The sequence below is a fragment of the Thunnus albacares genome, chromosome 20 (genome assembly GCF_914725855.1).
Source record: "Thunnus albacares chromosome 20, fThuAlb1.1, whole genome shotgun sequence".
Taxonomy (NCBI): Eukaryota; Metazoa; Chordata; class Actinopteri; order Scombriformes; family Scombridae; genus Thunnus; species Thunnus albacares.
The window spans coordinates 19043055-19070452 of NC_058125.1; the positions used below are offsets into that span (position 1 = coordinate 19043055).

Here is a 27398-nt window from a genome sequence, read left to right on the forward strand (position 1 = left end):
TATTTCAGAGCCTGAACTGAAACACATCATTAGAGGTTAAAGTCCTGCATTCAAAGACTTAATTTGATTACAAATATGTGTGTTTTATCACTGAAAATACAAAAAGTAAAAGGACACATTGTGCAGAACGCTCTCTGTTAGTGTTATATTATTGTATTATTGGAGTATTATGACATTTTAATGCTGCACAGTTGACGTGGCCCCAACTTTAACTAATTTATACACTGTTGGATAGTTTAATGTGCTTTATAACTATTCATTGCATTGCACATTATAGTTAAAGTAGCTGCAGATGTCAGATAAATGCAGTAAAAAGTGCAAAATTACTGTTTGTAGTGAAATAAAAGTATATATAGTATCAGAAAAAGGTAAAGTACCTCTGAATTATACTTCTTGGAGACTAACTTCTCATTAGCAAAATGTAAATTATAATAACATTGATACTAACTTGGGGTTTAACGAAGAATCAATTATCACAATGGTTGGTGATAAATTTAATAGCTGAAAACAAAGCAATTAGTCGACTAATCCCCTGAGACTAACCACCGCACTGCCATAACAATAGTGTTATTATGGTATAATAATGATGCGTATCATGTGCAGCAAGTTTAAGGCCCTCCCATTGCCAAGAAGGACTAAGAGTCTTTTAGCTGGAACTAAAACCTGCATACATTACACGCTCTGTGCTGCATGAATGCAAACCTGTGGTGAGATCTGAGGTTACACCTTTGTCAGTAATAGATAGGAAGGGCAAAGTTCAAACAAGTTTTTGCTGATATGCATTTGGGAGACATGTAGATATAAGCATGCAGGGCTGTGCTGTGTGAATCCGGTAAACTGTGTAGACACGTGATCATTTTTAAGGAAGCTTCAGGGTAAATTTGACTGATATAACATCACTGCACAGCCGAAGTTACAAGTCTGGTTGCAGGGTGACCACTAGAGGTTGCATTTAATTACAAGAAAAACCAAGATAAGCCAGTAATATATTGTTTTTCTTAATTATTTATGTGTTGTTGATGTTGGTAAACAAACATGTTTCTTAGTTTAGTCTAAGCTGTCACTTTCTATTTTAGGAAATTAAGATATTTTGTTGACAAACAATGTCTTCATACTCTTTATTCTTCTATCCTATTCTAATTTATCCTCACTTTTCATACCTTATTTGTTTTTTGTAGTTTTTCTTAATAGTCTGATTTTGTTTTTCTTGTATATTTATGTGTTTCTATCATTTAAGTAGAGGTTATCAATTAGCCTAATAGTCTTTTTTTCTCCCTCTCCCTGCACATTTTTTTGAATTTAACCCGTGCAAATAAATAAAGTCCCACCCAAAGACACACAAACACCTTGATTGTTTTATTTATTCAAAAACCCTTATTAATATCCCAGTATAACATGCTGCTAAACATCTGTTTTTTTCTTATGTGCAATACCTCTTTCCTACTGCTGCTCCAGTGCTTCATTAGAAGCTCTATAAATAACTCTTGTAAATGAAATTATTCCTCTCAGACCTTGCTACTCTATTTTAATTTTTTTAACTTAATTTTTTAATTCATTGACTGAGGGAACTGCACTGTCTATGCCCCTGTACAAATGGCAATAAAGTCTCTTCAATCTTAACAGCAGTGTGTTTTGAGTCTGTGTCGATAAAGTTTATTCAAAGTCGCAGAGACGTTGCTGCAGCAATGGCGGCCCCAGTGTCCTGGAGGAGGCTGGTGTACTCCGTGTACACACCGGCCATTGCCGGGGTTTTCACCCGAATATCTGACCGACTCTTCCGTGCCCGGGACAGGAGAGGCGGGTAAGAGACGCGGTTCATCCGTAGAGACTCCAGACATGCGGATACAGCTGCAATGTCACTCAGTGTGCCTGACATGTAGCCAAGCTGCTAATGTTGTGCTGCTAATGCGTCCAATATCGGACACATGCACTTATAATGCTCCTGTTTGGACTCAGACTCTAGAAGACGTCACTCCACAGTGATTTTACGTGTTTAGCCGCCAACTTCTGGTTTATTGTGGGGTAAAACCGACGAGGTCAAATCAAGAACATTTCTCCTGCAGCTCCTGATGCTTCAAATAGTAGTTGACCCTCAAGAGAAGAAGAAGTTTCCATAACTGAAGGGCTGCACATAATGTTCTTTATGTTTGTTATGTAACATGTGCTGAAATTTGAAACCTGACACTGTTGTCCCTTCAAGGACTCTACTTAAGTACAATTTTGAAGTACTTGTACTGTTCTTGAGTATTTCCATGTGATGCTACTTTAAACTTCCACTCCACTACATTTCAGAGGACATGTTGTACTTTCTACTCCACTACATTCATTTGACAGCCTCAGTTACTTTTCAGACACAAGAGATAATATAACAAGCTTTTAAAATACAACACATTGTTAAAGATGAAACCAGTAGTTTCCAATCTTTTTTGGCTTTTGATATCTTAAAAAAAGCAGTGTGTAGTCGGGTCACATTTCAGATGTCTATGAGTTGTTAACATCTCCACCAAATAGTGATTTTTCTCTCTAAACTTCTCACATGGTTTCACTTCAACAAATGTTCAAATGATGCAATATTTCACCAAAAATCAAAGATTAGAGAAAAAGTCTAAAAACTGAAAACAGATTTGTGTATCAGAACTTTGTTTTTTTCTTCTTTCCTCTCCCAATAATCATCTCACGACCCCTCAGATTATTTGGTGACCCTTTGGAGGGGCCCTGACCCCTAGGTTGGGAACCACTGGACTAAACTAGCTAACTGTATATAAAGCAGTTGAAACTAGCTCCACCTCCAGCAGCTACAACAGTAACATGCTGCTCTAACACTGATGCTTCAGTATTAATAATCTAATGATGTCATATATAATAATATACCAGTCAGAGGGAACAAACTACTACTTTTACTGCAATACTTTAACTACATTTAACTGATAATACTACATCTTCAGAACTATAAAGACCAACTTTTCCACTTTTTTAAGAGTTTAGGCCCCCTGAGAAGAACGGTAGGTCCTTTAAGGATGCAAACAGATGATGCAAGTTTCCAGTCGGGGGAATTTTGAATTTTGGGGAACCACGTGGAAGAGCAAGAAAGAGTTTTCTTTTTTCCCATCACATGCTTCAAATCAGCAGGGATGTGGTGCAGTCACATACCAAAGTTAACAGCTCTTTCTATTTCAGTTACGAGCTGGAGCCTTACGTTATTAACTTAGCCTCTAACCTCATTAAATCTAAGCAAGTTAAAAGTTATCTCAGTTACAGTCATCAAATCGCTACAGAAACTGTATAACAATAGCTTGATACTGAGCGGGCAAAATTTGAAAAATTGAGGATTAACAAATCTACTCTGACCTTTATCTCAACTTAATATCCATTTTTTGGATTCATATTAGCAGTTTGTTTTATGGTGGCTTTCATTCCACTGTAGCCGGAGGTAATAGTTGATTTTATATTGATGGCTTGAAATTAAACGCCGGAACAGTGGTCACATAATTTCGGAGTATGTTCCTTTATCTCCTGTCACACTCTCTTATCATTTACTACTTACAGAAAATTGCGAAGGCTTTGAGGGTTAGCTAAGGCGTCCGTCACATTACATAAGCCTATTAACGAGCTCCGTAAACTCCCCTTAGATAACGTTTGTATTTTGCACTGCTGTAAAAACCTTAAGTAATTCAGTCCTACGGTGTAAGCATGAGGAAGTCATCTTACATGCTGTAGTTGTTATGGCTTTTTGAATGATATGCATGTTTATGACAGATCCCAAACAAGGGGGAAGTCCCCTCTTTGTGTTTGCCGAAGAAGTTCCAACTCAGCACAGTGGTTTTGGAGAGGAGCCCTGACATGTGTTTACTGGTTTAATACGACTCTTGTGTCCTTTTGATTTCTTTGTGGGTTAAATCAAAACCCACATGTAAACCCGTCCTGTTAGCTCCTGTTGCACCCAGACCTTGTGAATGAATACGTGTGTGTGTGTGTGTGTGTTTTGGATGAATTTTGGTTGTAATGAATATATATAAGATGCATATAAGCTTATAAAAGAATGCAGCAGGATGACTTCTGATAAGCTGCCGGAGGGTGACAGTCACGTCTGAGGTTAACACTCCACCCTCTTTATTGAATGTGGCCACATTGTCAGACCAAATTGTGTAATTGTATGGCAGAGACAAAACGGCTGTGGTGTCAGGGTGAATTGTAGGACAAAGAAAAACCAGACACAGTGTTAGAAGAGGACATGTCATGCACATTTACAGGTTTATATTTACGTTCTGCGGTTCTCCTAGAATATCTTTGCATGATTTATAGTTAAAAACTCCTTATTTATCTTATACTTGCTCTTATTGCGGCCCCTCAGTTCAGCCTCTGTCTGAAACAGGCTGTTTTAGCTCTTGTCTCTTCTGTGTTATGTATTAAAAATTCAGATATAAGTGAAATTGGAAGCTAAAGTTTCAGCTCAACCAAACACGAAACCCATTTCCTGCTCTGCTCCTCTCTCGTTTCCTGCAGGTCCTCCGTGCTGCTGCTGGCTCCCTTACTGGCCGAAGCCGACCCGGCCCCCCGACGCGTCTCCAGGCCCGCCGGGTCAGCCGGAGCTCAGGGCACAGACGGCCTCTGCACCCACTTCCGATGGATGGCGGAACACGTACCCGCTTTCCGGGTGCCGGGCACCCACATCCACATTCTCACCTCACCGGACCAGTTCTACCAGACCATGAAGGTCGGTGTCGCCGTCAAAATGAACTTTTCGGTTCAGCTGCAATGGAATGCAAGAAAAACATAAACAAAACGAGTTAGATGTAAATGATGAACCTGATAAACCTGAACGCGGCCACGGCTGACTTTCAACAGATGATCCATATCGGTATGAAGCAGGATAGGCTTGTGCTGACTGGCAATCAGATCGTATATTGTCGATTGAAGGAACGATAGACGATTGGTTTTTCCTACACTGACATTAAGGCGACTTTAACTTACTATCAGACTTACTATCAAAAATAATCACTTGAATCTGCATCCTGCCGTGCATTTAGAAATATTTCTGGTGGAGCGGAGCGGCTTGTCCGCCCCCGCTGAGCCCCGTTAATCAGCATGAGTCACGCATTAATTTTAAATGATTAATTACAAACCGTCTCTTATCTGTGGATCCATGACTTAACTTTCTAGAAGTTTTTAAGCTCCAAACTTCTGACCTACTGGAATAGTGATATAGTGAATTATAAGATGACTTGTGTCATGCACAAAGTAACCGACTTGCTAAAACTATAGTTTATTAACATGAAATCTGTTGAGCGGTTAAAAAAAAGAGTTTTAGTGACTTCAACCTAATTGTATGTAAACGTCTGACTCCAACTGTATGTCTGCTCTGCGCGCCATGAGAGCCGTTAACGTTATGGAAATGATTTGGATTGTGCTGTTAAAGATAAAGATAATAATGTTAAATGGAACATGATGCTGTGATATTGTCGCACAGACGCATACTGAGACGTAACGCCCTCCAACCCCCCAAACCCCCCCACCCACCCTGCCCCCCTGCTGATCAGATCACCTATCGATCACCTCATGTAATCACAATTGGATGATATGAAAATATAAATGATTGCTCAACCCTACTTGAGGAAGTTTTATTGTCGCAGCAGACTCTAAGTGTTTACGTAACACCTGAGTTGGTGGAGTGGCGCGTCGCAGCTGACAAGAGTTTATTGTTTGGCTCTAAAGTGACTCCACATATCTACTGTATGTCACAACTAATCCTTGATAAATGTATCATCTGTCACTTCCAAAAATTATTTTTACCAGCTACAACAGTCATAGATACAGATCCTGGGAGGGGCCACTGAGGAAAAAAAGACTAATTTGTGCTCTCGATTTAATAATTCATGCTCTCAATTTATCTATATTGCCTGAAGAAGACGATGAAGAAGATGTTTCCTCTGTAACGTCAGTAAGCCTACTGATCCAAGCTGGATCCAGGGCCGCCAGGATTAGCTGTATGTCCTCCTTTCTCTCAAGAAAACCACGTTCTTTACACTTATTGAACATCCACCTACATATCCATGAAGCGCTTCAGAACCCTGAAGCTGAGTTTTTATGAACTGGACGATATCCGCAGGAGCCTTTAAGTGTTTATGGGTCCTTTATCCCATAGAATAGGTTTAATAATGGGATGTTATAAAGGATCTCAGAGATAAAACAGTGTTGTGATTAAAGTATATCCAGATATCTTAGTCCAAGATCAAAATAAAACCTTATTAAATCCAAGTGATCCATACTGAGGGTTTACACAGGATGAGAGAATGTCATGAGGGTGAATTGACTTAAATCTGAGCATGAAATATTCAATCGAGAGCACAAATTAGTTTTTTTTTTTTTTTCCTCCATGGCCCCTCCTTGTTTACCTCGCTGGATTCACATGATCATGAGATCATCTTGAGACTCCATCTCGTCAGCCTTCAGCCTTTATGGTTCAGACTAATCAGCATCCTATGAGGAGCGACCGGCAGCTACGGGTGCGGTCTAGGTGATAGACTGTGATGACAGATGGTTCATCCAGTCACCTGCCAAGTATTTTTTGAAAGTACCTTTGCTTTTCCAAACGGTTTCCAAGAGAGACCTCTCAGATGGTTTTGTGTAACAAATCATTTGGTGCGTCAGGTTGCCTCCTGGTCTCCCTACATAGAAGTTTGCCACCTGCACATTTAACTTTGTAAAATACTACTTCTTTCTGACTTAATCATTAAATAGATCAGCAGATTTACAGTCTTAATTTAACACATTGACATGGTTATTCATGATTTGTCTTTGTTTCTTTCTTTACATATTGGGACCAAGTGTGCGCACATCCTGATATAAAATATTCAGGTGCAAGACTAAACAATTTTCATCGTGAGGTACAAAGGAGTGAGGTCTGCACTCTGTTAAACTCCCATTAAATAATTTTATTATCTTTTTTTGAGGCAACATTTCGATCTGCAAGATCTTCCTCAGGCCATTTTTCTTTATGTGGCCCCACACCTGTTGTGTGTCACCACACTGGAATCCTTTTGTGTCTCAACTAACTTTAGGCTATTCAGCTTTTCCAGGAACAAAAAAACAGGAATTTGCTGCAGTTTATATGTAGCAGCCAGTCAGGAGTTTCCCTGACATAAGGCCACTGTTTAGCTTTATTTGATGTGAAGACAAATCACAATTAAACACAAGAAATGTTTCTCTTTAATGCTTGGATGCCTGGATATTTGTATCCCTTTTATATAATGAGATCTAGAAATATCACATATGACAGACATGATTTATGTACTGTGGGTAAATGCATGTAGTTGGGTGTGAGAATGGGTGTGATACACACATTCAAAACAAACGTGTAATTTGTTTTCTTTTATATGGACACTTCCCCATAGTCACGAGAGCTGGGAAAATTATCTCTCAAGGGAATTATAGTGTGTATTTATAACTCACCTATGATGCACACAAACAAGCTCCATTGTGTCCCGTTTGTCACTTATTGTCACCGGGCTGGTTGGTGTTTGTGTATAATGACAATTGTCCATGAAAAGCGCCAAAGGCAGAATGAGAAAGATCTGATTCATGGTTAGTTTCCTGCTTAGAACAAGTATTTAAACTGTACTAAAACAGGATCAGATCATTTGAAAAACAATAAAACAGGACAGGATTTTGTTGCTGTTCCAACCCTTCAAGCTAAAAACCTTTTTAAAGGCCAAAAATAGAAGAACTTCTGTGTTAAACCTCAAATAGTCGACATTTTTAACATGCAGCTGAGAATGCTGATTTGTTATCAGCTTGTGTGGTGGCCTTAATGCCACCACACACACACACCTTTCTGACATTTTAATCATCGGGGCTGGGTCCAACTATTTCCGTAACTTTATGACGCTGACGATCTGACATCCAGTACGCAGAGGTTGAACTCTTCACACAATTATTTGAGACACTTTTCCATATTTACAACCCGGAGTTCAACACTATGACCACTATGAATGCTTTCAAGGAAAGACTATATGAGACTGTTATCTCCATTTGAACGATTTGTCGTGTCTGGTTTGGTTTGGTTTGGTTTGGTTTGGTTTTATTCTGTCCTAAAACAACCTACATATAACACACTTTTCCATCTGTTCACCAGGAAAACTAACAAACAAACAAACAAACGCACACAGATTCGAACGGTAACCATAAAACACGGACGCACAGAAACACAAAACAGACCGAATAAAACAAACTGTTACGCATTAAATTGAAACCTGACACTTTATAAAAAACTCCTAAAAGGTTAAATAACTGCCTTCACCAAATCATGACGACAGTCTCTCTATGACAGCCGGCTTTTCAAACCGCCTCCGAGCGTGGCGACTATAAACACTTCTTCCTTTTAGACGTGGTCACACGACACATCGTATGAACTAGTTTGACAATTCAAGAATGGAAATGTACCCTCAGCTTGAAAGTTTTAACGTTTCACAGTTTTCGGCATTTGTGACCAGAACCGTCACACCCCAGTACACCCATAAATTCATTCACTGTTACGTGTGTTTGTCTTTCTCTCTCTCTCTCTCTCTCTTGTTCTCTCTCTCTCACATCAGGCACGTATCAAGACGGCGAAGAGGCGAGTGGTGTTGGCCTCGCTGTATCTGGGAACAGGTCAACTGGAGCAGGACCTGGTGAGAGACATTCATAACAAGCATGTTTAGGGAAGTTTTCTCTCTTGAGACTTGGCGTCTTCAGTTCAGGCAGGTGAGAACAAGGCCGTCCGAACACAGATGTGTGCCAAATAACTGGTCAGAGATGCCAGAAAATGTGAGTCACGGTCCTCTTCTAGAGAACCGCAGTGTGGTTTCTTCAGAATGAAAATGTACTCCAAGCCAACTACAAGGAATGACCCCTAAATGTAAGGGTTTATGGGTATAAGGAGACCAGTGTTGGCATGTGATAGCCTGCTGTTCTTCATGCTTGGAAAGCCTAGCATAACAACATTAACCCAGAACAAACCACAGTCTGGACTGACGCTCATATTCAGCTGTTTTTTCTGACTGGCATGAGCAGCAGAGAGGCTGAATTACAGAAAAAGGCTCAGACAAGTCAAACATGCTTAATTATAGTTAAAAGCATCTGAATCAGCCTCCATTGCTTTCCAAACTCTGTAACCTCACAGTATGATGGATTACTAGAAATGTTGAGTCAACAAGGTACAGTTAGTCCATGTGAGTTTTATTTTCATGCCCAGGTTTGCTTGTAACCGGACACCACGAACAGAACTCGATTCAGAAGAAAAATGTGAGAACGGTCTGTGGTACAGACTGAAGAATTCAAACTGCAGGTGTAATTTCATCCTGAAGTCTGGATCCACCCTCGATAACAGGCTCCGCACAAAAGATGCCCGACTGATTCAGACAGTCACACCTGCGTAGTGTGTTTGCTTAAGCGCAGGTGCAAGCAGTGAAAATAGTCTGAACATTCTTAAAGCAAAGCAAGTTTATTTATATCATCTTTCACATACAAGAGCAATTCAAACAGGCATTCTTCTTCCTCTTCTTCCTTTGTTTAACCAAGTCTCATGGAGATTAAAACCTCCTTTTTAAAGGATCTGGCCGAGAGAGCAGCATAAACATCGTTAAGACTATAATTACATAAAACAGACCAATACAAATGTCACATGACAAACGAGTGAACATCAGTTAATATGCAAAACAAGATTATAGACAGAATCCAGTTAAGATGCATAAACCAGGTAGGATTTTCCAAAACTATCTCAAATAAAGAACGAAACGTGTAAAGGCAAACACACTGACCAAGAGTACGATTTTCCTGATTCTTTAGAATTGACTCAAATCCCCCAAACAGTAATCATCTCTAACAGTTTCAGTTGTTTTCATATTTATTAGTATTTAAAAGCTTGTTTTCCCAGCGCTATCCCAACTCCTCGATCCTGGCGTTAATTACATTAATAACAAATAGAGGACAAGACATTTAAAACACATTTAAAGATGAAATTTTAAAAGATTAAAACAGAGAAATGGAGAGCAGGATGAACATGTGAAGGTGGATTCTGGTCTAAACCACGTTGTTGTCTCCTGCGGGGCCACTGAGTGGAAGAAAGTCTTTGTGTTTTTTGTTGTTTTAAACATTTCATTGTCGATTAATCTGCCGATTGTTTTCTCAGTTAATCGTTAGTCTGTGAAATGTTGAGAAATAGTGAAAAAAAAACACATTCACAATTTCTCAGAGGCCACGGTGATGTCATCAGTGTGCTGATATGATAAAGAAAAACAGCAAATCGTCACATTTGAGAAGCCAGAGCCTGGAAATGTTTGGCATATTTGCTTGAAAAACGATTATTTAATGATCAAATAATTGGTTAATTGTCGCAGCTTTCAATAATATATCTCACTATCTGCTCTCCCTTGTGGATAGCAAACTTAGCTCTGCTAAGAGTAACAGTGCTCGAGATTGCAGATTGTTTGCTGTTTCAAATGTTGAATGTGAATAAAGAACACATTTCATGTTTTGGTTTTACAGCTTCGATCACTCTAAAATGAAAGACTGGGGCTGATTTGGAAATACGGGAAAAAATGAATATTAACTTGAAGGCTTAAGATTCAGTTGAACCATAAACCTTTTTCTATCTAGATTTATTGGTTGTTAGAGCTCTGGCAAACATGTAAACTACTTCTCTGCTTTAATGGATAAACGTTTTTTCCTCCGAGCTCCAACTCATTGTCACATTTACTTCAGAGCGAAGCTGGAAGTGTTGGTGCTCCCCAAAGAGCTCTCTACTGGAAAGAATAAATGTTTTACTGGCATGTAAACAGGCTCTGTGGGGTGACGTATAATGAATGCATTTGGGCACCAGATGCACAATTTAGCTGAAGTTTTTTTTGAAAAAGAAAGCATCGGATTGATATCAGGAGGGGGAACAAAGACTCCATGCTCACTACCAGTGGTGCCTTCTGAAGAGGAGCCATTTCCTCCATGAGCACAAAGTATTTAGTCATGCTTTTCCCACGCTCAGTAAACAGGTAATAATAGGCCACTAGTGTTTCATAAATGTTGACTGTTGCCAGCTAATCAATAATAATAATCTGCTCCTTTGTTTTGCGGCTCCGTCTTGGAACACAGGCAGGAGGACAAAGTGCAAAAAACAAAGAGATCAGGAGTTCTTAGAGGGATGTGTTAGTGGTCTACGGACTGAGGCTCAGGTTTAATTTATTCAAATGAAAGTTATAAAAATAATGATTTTAGAAAACTTAATTTTGAGCTTAAAACACCTGCTGGAAACAGACAATTAATGTCACCTGCCGACAAAACAACAGGAATACAAAACTTAATTTGTGGTTTTGTGAAACAATGGCTTGCGTGAGAAGTGAAAACGTTTTACAGACCACAGGAAACCTTTTTGTCACTGGGAGTTTCCAAGTAAAATGTCTTCTAACTGTTGGTCCAGAAGGCAACAGTTTAGTCCTAATTCAGACAACTGGGTTCAACTAATGAACTGAATCATTTCTTACCTCAACTCTACTTCTTAAATCTAAAAGTTTGTCAAGACTGCGGTTCATGTTGTGTTTTATCTGTTTATTTAATGTTTGCTGGCTTCTTCTTCTTCTTCTTGTGTTTCAGGTGGACTGTATGGAAGAAGCTCTACAACTCTCACAGGAAAACAGTCACGCTCCCGACCTAAAAGTCTCCGTTTTGCTGGACTACACACGTGGCTCACGAGGTCGGTGACGTTTTCTGTGACGTTTCTCTGTCTCTGCTGGTTTGTACCGAGCGCCACGTTCATCACGCTGATCGTATTCTGCGGTTATCTTTAACGTGCAGGGCAGGTTAACTCGAGGACCATGCTGCTGCCACTGTTGCAGCGCTTCTCCTCACAGATGCGGGTGTCTTTGTATCACACTCCGGACCTGAGGGGGCTGCTGAGGCTGCTGGTCCCTCAGCGCTTCAACGAGACTATCGGAGTCCAGCATATCAAAGTTTACCTCTTTGACGACAGCATTATCATCAGCGGGTATGTTGATTCCCGCACACACACACACACAGAGATTAGGCTGGCTGTGTCAATACGGCTGCTTTCACACTGAATTTTTTTACGTCTGAACTTAAGTTCAAACTTTGTCCCACACCTCCCCCCTCCCCCCCCTCCCCCACTCCTCCTCCTCCTCCTCCTCCTCCATCGCCTGCTTTCACCCATGTTCTTTGTTCTGATCAGTGGCTTTCTTTATCAAGTGCAGGTGCGTACCACCATTGCTGGGAAATGTTGTCAGCGCACATTTTGACATACGCAGGGAAACAGTGGAAGCTCTCCAAAACCCAACCAGCACAGTGCCAATTTTGTGCGGTTTCCAGTCAGAAAATGGCACATGCTGGTTCTGCCAATCGACGACTTACAGGGAAAGTAAACAAGATACCACATGTACCAAACATTGGAGACTAGTAAACACATATGTATAGCTTTTCATGGCTAAATTCAAATGGAAAATGTGTTGCACTGTTTCTGCCAACACTTAAAACCTGTCAAAACATTCAATTAGTGGCAATACTATGTTTATGATTTTACCCTTTTGTCAAGGAAAGTATTCATGCAAAATTTATTTTGTGCAAAAGGTCGCTCCACATGTTGCTGATTCTATGAGGACATGTGCACATGGAGAGAGCGGAGAGGATCTCTCTCTCTGGTTTTGTTTCCCACAGCACCAGTTAAACAGAAAAGTAGCAGTACAAAGAAGTAAAACAGAATACAAAAAGGGTTTTTGTTCATTAAACAAATTAAATCTTAGAGGTAAATCCTCCACATCTTCCTTTAATTTACATGTTTCTAGTTCAACAACTTCTACTGAACAACAACAGCATCTGTTCCTCCTGCTGCTGTTTGACAGCTGACAGGGAGTCAAGGTCATGCCTACTGCCTATCATGCCACCTGCACTACATCTGAGGGGGTTTCCCAGCATTTCATGACAGATGGGACACCAGCAAAGCAAAACGACAGCAGTGTGAGGAGCAGCGAAGTCACGTTTACAACACTGACCCTTCGTCCACTACATTTCAAGGAAAAACATCCTGTGGCATGAAGTTGTTCTTTGTGTACTCATTAGTGAGGCATTTTGTCTCTGCTGTTTTCTTGCTGCTGGAAAAGTGCGCTGTGAGCCGTACCACAGCTCCATTATAACCTCGTTTAGCAGGACTTAGGTATAGTTTGGCTACGAGGCATCAAATTATCCCGATCTCTTCTTACCGCTCACCAAAATACTCCCGTGTTCTCCTCTCTTTCTTAAAAACTGTCTCACTGTCATTTCTCAGGGCCAACCTGAGCGACTCGTACTTCACCAACAGACAGGACCGCTACGTGCTGCTGGAGAACTGCAGGGAGGTCGCCGACTTCTTCTCCGAGCTGGTGGAGGCTGTGGGAGACGTTTCCCTGCAGCTTCAGCCCGATGACTCAGTCAGCATGCTGGAGGGCATGGTACACCCATACAAAGGTAGAAACCGTGTGTGGAAACAGACAAATGTTTACTCTCTAACATGTTTTGACACTTCAGTTACGGTGGCATCGGCCCAGTTTTCTGCAAGAAGAGCCGATTGGTTTTACTAATGGAGCTTGAAAGCTTAGACAGGCGGATAGATGATGGTCAGAGAGATGGACTTGGTCTGTGTGAGCACAGCGAGAAAGATGGAGAGAGCTCTTGTGGTTGGCTAGCCATGCAGCCGGATGTGAAATTGTCAGGATTTGGTGTACACACACACACACACACATATATACACACACACACACACACTCACACACTCGTACAGTGTGTCCGTAACTGGAGCGCAGACTGCCAGGATGTTAGTTTGAGGGATGAATGACATCATGTCTGCAGGAGTGGACTGCTGTGGTAACGAACACCAGGAATAGAGCTGTGATGTCACAGTGTTGCTGGAAGATGATATGGAGTGGGAACTGACACACACACACACACACACTTATTTCAGAAGAACACACATACTGGGGAAATTCTAACGAAAGACATTTGAAAGGATGAGAGAGTATTTATAGCTGATAATTTTATACCTGACATACACAGAAATAACGGATGATTAGGAGGCTGAGAGGCTTTTTCTTCCCTACATCCTGTTATTTTCTACATTAGGACACCTCGTTCTCTGTTATGGATCTCACAGCATGGCCACTTACCACAAGCAAAAAGAGAAGCTGTGTTTAAAGTTTGTTGTCAGTAAGAGTTGACTGACAACAATAGACTGAAGTACTATTGTTATGTTTTCCTGCGGTTTAAAAGGTCAGTTCACCCGAATTTCAAAATCATCTTCTCACTTATCTCTACTGGTGTGCAGCCAAGTAGCTACAACAAAACAATGGAGTTGAAATTAGTTTTATTTGTGGTGCTCACGGCATTGAACGTTAAATTGAAATGAATTCAACAGCAACTTTGCTCTCCAAGAACAGTGTTGTTACTCCTCTAAATCCACAGATCACACAGTAAACTCATCTGCAGGTCTTGAAAATAATAAGAAGCACTGCTTTGCACATCGCACCACCAGACCTGCAGCAAACACTCGCTACTGCTAGTTGCAGTAACTATGAGTGACTCATAACATGCAAACACTCATTTGAGCAAAAACTTAAATGAGCTGAAATGAGTGATTTCTTTTTAAATGGTTAATCAATCAGTAAAACTTTATTTATATAGCACTTTTCATACAAGTTGGATGCAATTCAAAGTGCTCTACAAGTGACTGACAAATGCACAGGATGGCAAATATGGTTTGGGAGACTAATGCACACCAAGACACAAGTAAAATACCAAAAAATAAAATGAAGTTACTTGTAAAATGTAAATAAAATAACTGAAAAATACTGATATCATCATCCTGGACGAGCCCCCAACTTTTTATGACCTGACTCACATAAAGGAAAACACAAATGGTTGTACTCAGAATCAAGCAATTATATTTATTGTTTTAAGAAATTGCAACACATTATTAATCTGATGTGGAGAAATGGTCGGTCAGCAGGTCAGCGGTGTTGGTGAGTGGATGTTTGAATGTGTTTCATAAGGTGTAAACGAAAGAGACGTACAACCAAACAAACAAAAGAAAACATGTGGTGCAAAGGAGAGAGCCAGCGATGAAGTGAGAGACCGAGAAATGGGGATGGCTGATCCAAAACGCATCGTGGATGGACTGGCCACGTGCACTAATACAGTGTCCACCAACCTGGACCTGTAGGGGGGAAACACAGAAACACAGCAGCCCCAGGACTAAGACACAAACCCAATAATCACAAAGACGATAATAGATTAGAAAGAAAAAGACTCGATAAAACCTGCTTTAAAATAATAAATTTAATAAGACACCAATAAAAGATAAGTAAATGGTAAGAGAACAGTAAAAATAATAAAAGAAAATATGAGCAATAAAAGGCACAAGTCAACATGAAATTATAAAACACTACACAAAATAAATAGATTACAATAAAACAGTCCAACGTTAATTATAAAAATAAGTGATTAATCGATTCCTCCATTTATTCAGGTCCAAGTTGCATTAATTTAGTTAATTATATAATAAAGAATTGTTATATACTGCTGGAAAGTACTGAAATAAATGTGATATGATAATAAATCTTTCTCGGGCCACATCGTCCCGACTGGTTTTCCATCACACTTTCTTACTTTTGCTGTTGTGATCGTGAAACGGCTAATAAATTTGTATATATGGGATATTAAATTTAAAGTTCAGATGAAACGGCATTTCGAGAGTATTTAACTTCCATGTCGAGACTGAAACAGGACAGACAGGCGGGACGTAACATTGGGAGGAATTTAATTTGAATGTTGGGAAGCGGGCGTGTCATAATAAATCTTAGTGCCACTAAAAGTTGAAGATTGATTGATGAGTTGATGTCATGATGTTATTGGTTGACGCACACGTCATGTTTTGTTTTATAGGAAGAAAACATGATTGGACTTTGATATAAGAATACAAAGAAATTGATTTTTTTTGTATTTCTTCGGCATATATTATTCAATAGGTGCACAATATGATGGTGGATGTGATCTAAAAAGGTTAGAAAGACATTTTTCATTTCATCTCGACTCTGATGAAACCCTGAAACTGTTTTCATGGGGATTATTTCCACAGTAGAAAGTGGTTGTTTATGGCTGGATACCACTACACAAACACTAGTGAGAAAAAGGTGAGCTGACCCTTTTTAACCTTTAGGTAACCATAGCAACACGATTTCTGCTTGGTGCTACATTACTCACACTGGGTAAACTGGTTACAAACAAGCTTTTCAACAATTATATGACCCTTGTTTTTTGTGTAATTTGAGTGAACTGCCCCTTTAATGTTGTACTTAGTCCTTTTATCTTAAATTACCAGAAATAACACACACACACACACACACACACACACACACACACACACACACTCAGATCCCAGGACACATTGACCCGGAGAACAGTTTGACCGCCTCGTTCTTCACTCAGGAAGCTTTTGTCTATGTGTTGCCTGCATGTGTCTCCGTGGCAACCAGGCGACCGGCAGGACTTCTCGGCCGTGGCCAGGAAGCGGATCATGGAGGTCGTGAACACAGCCCACGTGCGGCAGCAGCTGCTGAACCGGTCCGAGGACTCGGAGGACGAGGGGATGAGCGAGGGGGAGGAGGACACCTGGGTGTTCCCGCTGGTCCAGATGAAGCCTCTGGGAATCCAGGTGGACGAGCAGGTCACACAGGTGCGGCTCCAGACAAAAAACACCACAAAAGACACAGTCAGCAATTTATAAATGGATTTAAATCTATATATAATGAATTATCACCTATATTTTCATTAGCAGTGTCGTCTAAGCTTTGCTGACGTTGACCTCTTGATCTTTAATAACAAGTAATATCATCACGGGATGTTGCAGACATGTGACTAATAAACTATTATGTGACTAATAAACCATGGATAAATATTTGGACATTTATTCTGGGTTTGTTAGTCACATATTCTGGGAATGAAGACAGTAAAATGATCTCCAGAGCAATATAATGTAATCAAATACAACAACAAACACCAACCACAAACTGGTCTGAAACACGTAATAAAAGTTGTTTGGTCTTTTTATTCATTTGTGACTTTGGTTTTTAACTTGACATGAGAAACATGTTTAGAGCAAAGAAGTATTTTTTTCTAAAGTAGAGTACATTTAAGGCTCATCTATCCACAGTTTTGAATCCTTTTTTTTAAAAGTTTAAACGGCTTTTCACCCAGCTTCTGTGTTTCCTTTCCACCCAAAAGTAGTGACGTGACTCCTCGAGTTTACCGTAAACAAAGTTTTCTTATGACAACAAAATATCTTCCTCGATTATAAAGAAAAGAGGGGAGGAAGTAAAAAGTAGCTGCTGCTGATTATGAACCAGATTTTTTTAGCAGATTTTCACCAGGAAGTTTTAGTGTTTAGAGTTAATTTTCACATATTTTAAATGATCCAAATAATTCACATAATTTCCCTCTTTTTTTTTAAAAAAAAAGAGAAATATCATGAACTAGAGCTGCACAATAAATCATAATAAATGTACTTATATCTCTAAAAGGACAGAACTCCTCATGCACAGCCAGTATTTTCAGACAGGTGCTGGTCGGTCGCTACTCACAGGTGTGATAAATACATCTAAGTCACATGACTAATTGTTATATTTATATCTCTGTTTTCAATAAACACATCATCTGATTTTCATGTAGTTAAACTGGTTATAGCTACAACAACCTGTGACATGTAACTGGAATCAGCTGACAGTCCAGTCCAAAAGTACAGAACTATTAACTGGTCATGAAGTTATTAACTGTCATAAAATTATTAGCAATGAGCAAACGTGGCGAAGGAGGAAACTGATTCATTAAAAATCATCTTATCTTTAAATTTATGGTTATCTCGGTAAATGTAACAATTCATGTGATTATGTTTTAGTCATATTGAGCAGCACTATAGTGAGTCTACTGACTGAATACAGCAGTAATAAAAAAAACTAACCACTTCCTCGTTATAATTGTTAGCAACCATCTCTGTTTTTGACAACAATAGAAACAAATAGAAGCTGTGATGCGTCTTTCCTCACTTTCCGTCTGCAGCGCCTGCTGACAGACGCGGAGCCGGACTCCACTGTGTTTCTAACGTCGGGTTACTTCAACCTGACCCGGGCGTACATGCGGCTGGTGCTCGGGGCCGGACCCAGCTACCGCATCCTCACAGCCTCCCCGGAGGTCAACGGGTTCTTCGGAGCCAAGGGTGTTGCCGGGGCGATCCCCGCGGCTTACATCCACATCGCCAGACAGTTCTACAACCAAGTGTGCCAGCTGGGTCAGCAGGAGAGAGTTCACCTGCACGAGTACCACAGACAGCAGTGGACCTTCCACGCCAAAGGTGGGATGAAACACTCGTGCATGCCTGTTCACGTCAACACTCCAGTCGCACAAGAGATACACCTTATGTCGATTATTTATTATTAATTGTGTAGTTAAAATGTCAGAAAGGTCTATATTTATATTCTGGGGCTCTACTGGAATATCTTTGTATGATTTACAGTTCAAAAAACTCCTTATTTATCTTATACTGGCCCTTTATGGAGCCCCCTCAGTTCAGCCTCTGTCTGAAACAGGCTGTTTTAGCTCCTGTCTCTTTAAGACTTCCTCCTGATGAGCTGCTCTGTTCTGATTGGTTAGCTAGTTTGTTTACGTAGCCTCCAGAGTCTGCTGTGACGCCGCCTCTAGAGGCTACGTAAACAAACCAGTAGTAGGATTTCCCTTCTTTGTCTTGTTCCTTACTCAAAAATGTAAACTTCTCAAATACATCCGTATATGTTTGAACGTGAATTAGATCAGAAATGAACAACGCGAACAAGCCATGAAACAACTTTAGCAACAAAGGCTACGGAGCAAATGGCCGTTTATGGGCATTAGTGTGAACAATGTGACATCATCATGAGGAGGAAGTAGTTGTGTTCAAGTTTTGGATCTTCTGCCATGTTTATCGTAGACATCTGACATCACAACTGTATAAAAATAACAGAAAATCACAAAAAGCATCATACGTCCCCTTTTAAAATAGCCTATCGTGCTTTCCCAGTGCCAAGATGACATCAGAAGCAGGAACCGGAGAATATTCAGCATTTTTGCCTCATAAATTGTCGGATATTTTTTTCCGTTGATCATTTCAGCAGAGATTACGAGCTAAACTAGACCTCACCGTCCGGATTACTTTTGTTTAGCTCAGTGGAAATAATAAAAACACATTACTCTCACTGATCTGTTCCCTGCTCTGGTGTTCTTCTTGTGGTCGTGATGGTATGTAGCGTGAGAGACGAAGGCTTGTACAGTCATCCTGTCGTAGCCTCAGGACAAGGATGTACACTCACTCTCTCTCATTCTTTGGGGTTTTGGATTGACGTTGGGGATTTCTGCATGTGCTTCCTCTTAGTTGTGGTTTTCGGGCCGACAGAAATCCCGGCTGGAAACGGCTCTCTGAAGCATTACCTCCTCACCGGCTCACTCCTCTTTTCCTCTCCTGCAGGTCTGTGGTATTACCTCCAGGGGCAGGATCGGCCTTGCCTCACTCTAATTGGCTCCCCTAATTTTGGTTACCGCTCGGTTCACCGTGACCTGGAGGCCCAAATCGCCATAGTAACGGAGAATGAGGAGTTGCAGAGCCAGCTGCAGGAGGTCGGCTCTTTTTTTTTTTTTTCCTTTAACCGCAGCCAGAAATGTTAATGTGTAACTCTTTACTGAATAATACACACCTGTGTTTCACACTCTCGGCCTCACAGGAGCAGGAGATGTTGTACCGGCGCTCCACAGAGGTGTCCAGCTCCACGTTTGAGCGGCCGGACCGCCACGTCAAGCTGTGGGTGAAGCTGGTCACTCCTCTCATCAAGAATTTCTTCTGAGGTGCCATCAGGTGCAAACACACCGACACACACTCACTAAACATGAAATAAACTCAGATTTATTCCTGTTAAAGGAGAACAATCAGTTTTTACTGGTAGATATATTGATTTTAACAAGTAATTAACTCAACTCTGCAGTTCCTCTCAGCTCTGTGGAGCGTTTTTAACGTCTGTCAGCTCACTCTTTTGTTTTATGGGCCACAATTTTACTGTTTTGGTTCGGTCTCACTGCTCTCATAAACTCTGTTTCCAGCCACAGCAGGCAGAAAAAGCTCTGATGAACTCGCTGTAAGCCACCAACCCAGCACCGAGCAGCAGACAGATAAAGTTAATGAACCGTTTTCCGTTGCATTTTATGGACCAAACAACTAATCAATTAATCAAGAAATAATCAACAGATTAAGCACTAGTTGCCGTATGAACGTACGTACATGTTGTAAGATAACATGCAACATCAATATAAACAATTAACAAATATATGTGATTAACTGTCGAGTTATCACAACTAAAACTGCAGCTATTAATTATTTTATTATTGATTAAACCAACAGTCCAAAACCCAAAAAGCTTTATAAAACTGTGAAAAGCAGCAAATCCTCACATTGGAGAAGCTCGACCCAGAGAATGATGGACTGAAACAATGGATTGATTATCAATATTGGTGCAGATTAATTGACTAATCATTTAAAGCTCCAAACAAACCTTGAAAAAACGAAAAAAAACTTGGAGAACAACTATGAAAATCAGAACAAAGTTTTGATAGTTTTGTAAGTTTGTCTGCAATTTGTGCAAGGTAGACAAAATACAGCCCCGAAGCATACTGTACATAACACACACACACACACACACACACACACACACACACACACGCAGAGTAAAAACAGGCTGTGGCTTCTTAGAAATGTCTGCAGTCATTGTGGCGAGTCCCAAATCGCAGGTCCTGTCCTCGTCTTCCCAGCAGCACAAATCACCAAAGCGAGAGTAGGACAGCGTGTCGGCTGATTCACCGCTGTAAAGAAGTGAGTCAGCGTGGTGTTATGGTGATGATTTGACAGTATGGTCTGTGTTACCGTGATCTTGTCAGGACTTGGTGCGGTGAAGTCAGAGAGTTCATCAACCGGGCCAAACTTCTGCTCTGTGGAAAAGTGAATAAATGTCAACTTTTTTTTTTGTGTGTGTGTGTGTGTCTGTTTGTATGAAAACAAAGAATATTTAAAGGCGCTGACTGCAGGATGACAGTAAAAGACATTAAAACATCAACAAATGTCAAAGGAAGGAAAAAAAGGAAGACGATTAACCGAAGGGAAACCTGTGAAGACCACAGCTGAAGATGGAGACAAAGTCAGCGTTTTTTTTGTGTGTGTGTGTGTGTGTGTGTGTGTGTGTGTGTGTTTCAAAACAGGAAGTGTTAGGCTGGATAATGACGGTAAATGGGTGGCGTCTTATCGCTACCTGGACAGAGTAAAGGGGAAAAAAAAACAAAAAACTTGTGTGATCTGCTGCCAGAGGGAAACAATCAGTAAAAAAAAAGGTCACCTTTTGGCACAGAGGTCGTATTCACAAATATGCACACAGACGAAATACTTCTCAAACAATGAGGTGAGCTCGAGCACGTTTGGGCTCAATTGTTGGGAAATCGACGACTTCTGGAAATCCTCGTTTTTTACCGTCACAAACGGGGGATGGGGAGGGGGGGGGGGGTGACGGGTGACGGGGGTTGAGACTCACACATGAATGACCTCGAACAGAAAGCGGAACTCTCTGAACATGTTTAGATAACAGCAGAAACGCCTCAGAGATAACAGCAGAGAAAGATTCAAATGATACAAAGACTGTGGTTTCAAAGCTGAAAACAAAAACAGTTGTAAAATTTGATCTTAATCTTCAACAACCTGCTGCAGTTTTCAAAATGTTTACTTAAAGTTGAAATACAGAGATTTTTAAACCTTTTTTCTTTTGAGGCTGATTTTTTTAAGATTAGTACACATCTAATATCTTAAAATGAACTGTTTTGATCATTTTGGCTGTAAGAAGCAGATGTGAAGAGAAGTTTTGAGAGAAGCAAATCTGTAAAACGTTGACTTGTAATATATAGTTGTGTCAATTTATACCAATTACACTCATAGCATTTTTTTGTTAATTTACACTTTTGGCACATTGATGTCAGTTTTTTTTTTTGTGTGTGTGGATGTTGTTAAAGTAGTTTTGAGCAGATGTTTTGTTTGTAAGATGAAGGTTTCCTCCTGCAGCTATTTAAACAAGAATTCGGGATGTACTATAATTTATATTACTTTCAACAAATCCCATAAGAAGACCAAAACCAATAATGAATTGATTGGACTTGTCATGTTTATTTATAGAGCACATTTAAAAGCAACCAGTTGATCAAAGTGATTTACAGTAAAAAGCACAACAGTAAAAGGAAACGTCAAAGTATGTACACAAATTTTAAGATAAAGGTCTAAATACATAAATAAAAGATTATAATAAGTACTAAAGTCATTAAAAGGTTGTTGAAAACATGTAAGTCTTGAGTCTTAAAAGTGTCATTGGAGGGGAGCAGTTAATTGAAAGCAGAGGACTAAAACACTAACATATATTGTCTGTTGAGCTTCATTGTCGTCCAAAAACACATCTGTTGATACTGGCTGACATGTTCCTTCATTACCATCAACAAACACACTGCGGTTTATTTTGAGTCAGTCCTACATTCATCGTCCAGCTGCTGTAAATACTCACTGGAACACCAAATGTGTATTAATCCGCTGCTAAAAATAGTCCCCAACAAACACAATGTTTGCTTCAAGGGCTGTAACGAACGATTGTTAATCTTTTAGTCTGTAAAATGTCAGGAGAAAAGTGAGAAAAGACATCACAGTTTCCCCAAAAACCGAAGTTAAACCTGCAGGGAGGAACTTTTATCTCCCCCTTCTGGCAGTGAGAGTAATTACACAAAGACTGTCAACGTCATCGCTGCAGAACCGTAAAAGCTTTTTTACGTGAGCGGGTCGCTGCCCTGGTGATGCAACACGGTTGGCGCATACTGACGACAGTCTGCCCGTGTTGTTGTAAAACACATCACTACCGGTTCGCCAGCGTAGGAGGGTCACCACAGATTTCAAACCTCTGTATACTGGCAAGGGTTTGAATGTAACAGATGTTTATTTATACTTAAAGGTTCTGCAATCCAGCTTCAACAAAGTGTTGTTTTATTCAACCAGAAGTCCAAAAATATCCAGTTTATTTTCATATATGACAAACAAAAGCATCAAATATTCACATTTGACTAAAATTTTGGCATTTTTGCAGGAAAATTACAGAAAAAAACGTCTGTTTTAGGAAATGAAACAATATATTTGTGTTAAAGTTTTACAGCAGAAACGAATGAATGTGTTTGAGGAGTGACACAGAGGGACGTCGAAATCACTCAGAGGCAGACTGATGCATTCAGGGCTGCAACTAACGAGTATTTTCATTATCGATTCATCTGTCGATTATCTTCTTCGATTAATGGATCAGTTGTTTGGTGAAAATGGTGAAAAACGTTGATCACAAAGCCCAAGATGACGACCTAAAACGTCTTTAGTCTCGAAAAACAACAGTCCACAACTCAACGATATTCAGTTAACAATCAGTATTAAAGAAAACAGAAAATATTCACATTTAAGAACCAGGAAGCAGATAATTTTAACCTTTTTAATCGTTTAGCAAAATAGTTGGTGATTAATTTTCTGTCAATCTAATTGTTGCCGCTCTAACATTAGATGAACTGTTTATTTCTCTTTTTTTAGTGTCCTGTTTGTTTATAAAGACTGTGATTTCTTTAACTTGTGTATTTTTGGACTGTTTCCTCCCAAAAAAACATACTTTCTAAGACTTTTTTGTGTCAGTTTTCATCTAAAACCAGCAGTTTACAAAACAAACGGAGTTTTTTTGTCTGCTGCTCTGAGCTCAGGATGAGTTTATTGTTCACTCTCTCTCATGCTTCGTATCCGTCAGGCTTTTGTCGTCTGTGTACTTCGGTGCTTATCTCCTTTATTTTCCTGACAGAGGAAAAAACAAAACACGGCGCTCCAACAATAGCTCTGCCGGTTAAAAGGATAAAAAGTCCTTATCGGCAGCGCAGGCTGTCTATTGTTAGAGACTAGTGACAACAAGTTGGAGCCTCTCCCAACTGTTTTCACCGTCATGGTGAACGGCCTGTCCTGAGGTTACAGCAGCAGCATCACAGTCAATCCTGCAGCAGACGGGCTGCTTGTCACGGACCTGCCTGCCCTCTACTGGTGAAACCGTGATCTCCCACTGTGGTTTCATGCTTTGAACTGGTCCCAGTATGATCCTTTAATACAGCCGACACTAGTTGTGTGTATCTGCGGTAGAGCTGAGATAAATTAGATGATTAATCGATTAGTCTCTGGTTCCAGCTCCTCAGATGTGAAGTTTTTGATGTCTTTATATCATCGTGAACTCGTAAACTTTTGGCTTTTAGAAACTGAGACAGACATTTCATAACTTTACTGTCTGTTCTGGGAAACTTGAGACGGACATTTTTTCACTATTTTTGGCATTTTATAGACAAAACAAGTTATCTAGAGAATAAAAAACAGATTAATCTTAAGTTGCGGGTCATGACCACAGACTACAAGGCTTGAAGGGGTAAAAAAAAGTAAAGAATTATGTTGATTTTTTTTTTTTTTTTCTGCTCTCATCTCCTGTTAATCACCTTGTGACTCCTAAGATTTATCTGGTGGCTTTCATGTGGGGAACTGCAGCTGTTTATCATGTTTCTGAAAGATAAATCAAAGGCAATCAAACCATAAAACCTTTCAGTCTGGATCAAAAAGTATTCTGTCGTCTCTTTTCTCAGCTGGTACGATGCAACAAAAACATTTACGCAAGTTATATTATCAGGTAAATTTATCTGTATTAATGTTATTTTACATAACTTTCGTATATAATAATGATTATATTTTAAGAACAGAGACGCTGTTGGAGCATTTTGATCATTTCATGTAGAAATGAGGGGAAATATCAGAAAATAACTGTTTTGGGAAATGATGTGTAAAGTACATATAAGGTCTGTACGATTTGTACAGTAATTTATTTCTAAGTTATTTGAAGAAAGTGTAACAGGAAGTGACAGATGTTTAGTTATAATACTATTAATGGCAAGTTTAAAAAAAGCTTTTATGAGGAATTGGGGGAAATTTTCACCCGTCATACCGAACCAGTGGCTCATAATGTTGTAATACCTCCTTAATTGAAAACTGACACACATTTTGAGACTACAGGAAGCTCAACTGGAAGAAAAATAATGTGAAAACGCACATTATACAAGAGTCCAGAACTTTAAAACAACAAAACATGTTAAATCTCAAGTTTTTGAAACATCGCCAGGAACTTTTTAGACATAACACGTTGCAGGGACGTCGCTGAAGACTCAACAAACTGTTTTCTGTCTCTGTGTGTTCTCGTTCAGCAGGAAGCAGGCGGCTTCAGTCTCGTCGGTCCTGAGGTTGAAGGTCTCGGTCGACTCCTGCAGACGGGACGGTCGGACACGCTCGAGTATCTCCGGCGTGCCGAGAGTCGACATCTTCGGCTTCACCTCGGCTTAAACTCTCATCAGTGTGTCCCAGGAAGTGACTCACACATACACACACACACACACACACACACACACACACACACACGCACACACACAGGAGCAGATGTATGTGGTGGATTCACCTGTGGTTTACCTGTGTTTCCGTTAGATCATTTAAATGTTAACACCTGACGTCATCACACTGTGAATTTCTGGGTTTGTAGCTACAAACGTTTAAAAGAAGAAAAAAACAAAACAACCCCACTTCTACTTCTACTGTACGTACATCTGCACACGTACATGTTGCATGTGTAAGAAAGCAATAGAGACTCGATGAGTGACGGAGGGTGTGATGCTAAACGGACGGGTGTGGTGAATCATTACGATCCCTCGACGAGCCTTAATAACAGTTTTTAAGAGCTCTTACAGTGTTTACAGCTCTGCCGACAGCTGTAATCAAAGCGAACTGTACAGTGTCTTTGTGTTATTATTATCTTTGTAAATTAAAGGACGACGTGAGTTTTTAAAACGACTTTAAATGTGTGACTGAGGTGTTTTTTTGTTTGTTTTTTTGTCGCCATAGCAACATACAGACAGCCAGCAGTAAGTTTTTTATTTTTTTTTTGAATGGTTAAAAGGTAGAGCTGCAACGATTGGTTGATTGGTCAACAGTAAATTGAATATCTTAAGATTTTGAACCATTAGTTGGACAAAACAAGCAAATTGAAGATGTTGACTGTGGGCTTTTCATTTCATCGACTAAACGATTAATCAGTCAATTAAGAAAATAATCGTTAAAGGACAGCTTCAAGTTTTATATCATGTCAGCAAAGGAGAGCATGTTTTATTTACGACGGATCTCATGACTATGTGTGAAGTGAACTCTACAGTTCCTCATCCCCTTCAGAGCTTTTTAGCACCTTTCAGCTCGTTGTTTTGGTTTTCTGGCCCCCCGACCTTGTTTCAGTTCACTCTCACTTCTCTTCTAAGATCTCTGAACTCGATCTGTCTCCTGTTTGGTGCGGAGCCGGTTAAGTTAGTGACTCATAACTGAGTGAATATTGGACTTATATTCGTCAGGAGGCCAGAACTCCAAACGAATGATAATGTCAACATTGATATCTGCTGAATGTGTAAATCTGCAGCTGTTTACTGTCTTCACCTCATTTTTTTAAGATGATGTCAGAGTTCACAGCTTGTTTGTTTCCCACAAGTGCCCAAAAAAACCAATCTTAACTACAAGTTAAGATAAAGTTAGAAAAGTTTATCTTAGATTTAGAACGGTAGCCGAGCAACTGACTACTAGAGTTAGATATTTAGTTTACAAACCTGATTTGCCTTTTTAATCATTTCTAATTCATCATTCATAAGATCTTTTTTTTTTCCTTTTAGCTCTTTGTGAAACGCTTCTTCGATCTTGTGAATTCACACTGAAATATTTAGTGTGGGTTGTGACACGTCAGCCTGTTGGATACGTTGGTGTCGCTCCGGAGTCGTAGCTGTTACCTGTTAATGCAGTTAAGTCACAAGACTGTTTGAACAGTTTTTCCTTGAGGAGGAATCTCTCCCCGCTCTGCCTCGAGGCTGAAGCTTTCATCTGCTTGTTAAAGTTAAAAATATGACAACAGAACAATCGGCTCTGGAAACACGTGAAACGATCACATGTTCTGTAGCTAACGAGCAGGAAATCAACCGTTTGAAAACATCTTGGTCGCATCAGTGCTGGTAAGATTCAGGACTAAATAAAATCAAAAATATTTTGTTTCACCTGAAGATTAAATGAGAACTTTTAGAGAACTTTGTCACTATTTCACAACTATAGTAATATTTCATCTGCTGTGTCTTCTAAATTTGATCCAGAGAGCATAAAATCACCAAAAACAAAA

General features: G+C 39.9%; 1 protein-coding gene across 4 annotated transcripts; it reads left to right on the plus strand.

The window, feature by feature from the left end:
- Window positions 1–1650: 1650 nt before the first annotated feature.
- Window positions 1651–26041, plus strand: LOC122970761 (CDP-diacylglycerol--glycerol-3-phosphate 3-phosphatidyltransferase, mitochondrial). Of its 4 annotated transcripts, none has more exons than XM_044336965.1 (11): window positions 1651–1801; window positions 4504–4714; window positions 8589–8666; window positions 11620–11719; window positions 11821–12010; window positions 13301–13479; window positions 16539–16738; window positions 18118–18409; window positions 19556–19704; window positions 19809–19939; window positions 25408–26041. In XM_044336965.1, the coding sequence occupies exons 1-10, from the start codon at window positions 1686–1688 to the stop codon at window positions 19926–19928; spliced, it is 1635 nt and encodes a 544-aa protein (XP_044192900.1). In that variant the 5' UTR covers window positions 1651–1685; the 3' UTR covers window positions 19929–19939; window positions 25408–26041. The 4 variants fall into 4 exon arrangements, with proteins under 4 accessions (XP_044192900.1, XP_044192899.1, XP_044192903.1 ...); XM_044336964.1 differs by having other exon boundaries at window positions 25411–26041; XM_044336968.1 differs by having other exon boundaries at window positions 19809–19929.
- The last annotated feature ends 1357 nt before the right edge of the window (window positions 26042–27398 follow it).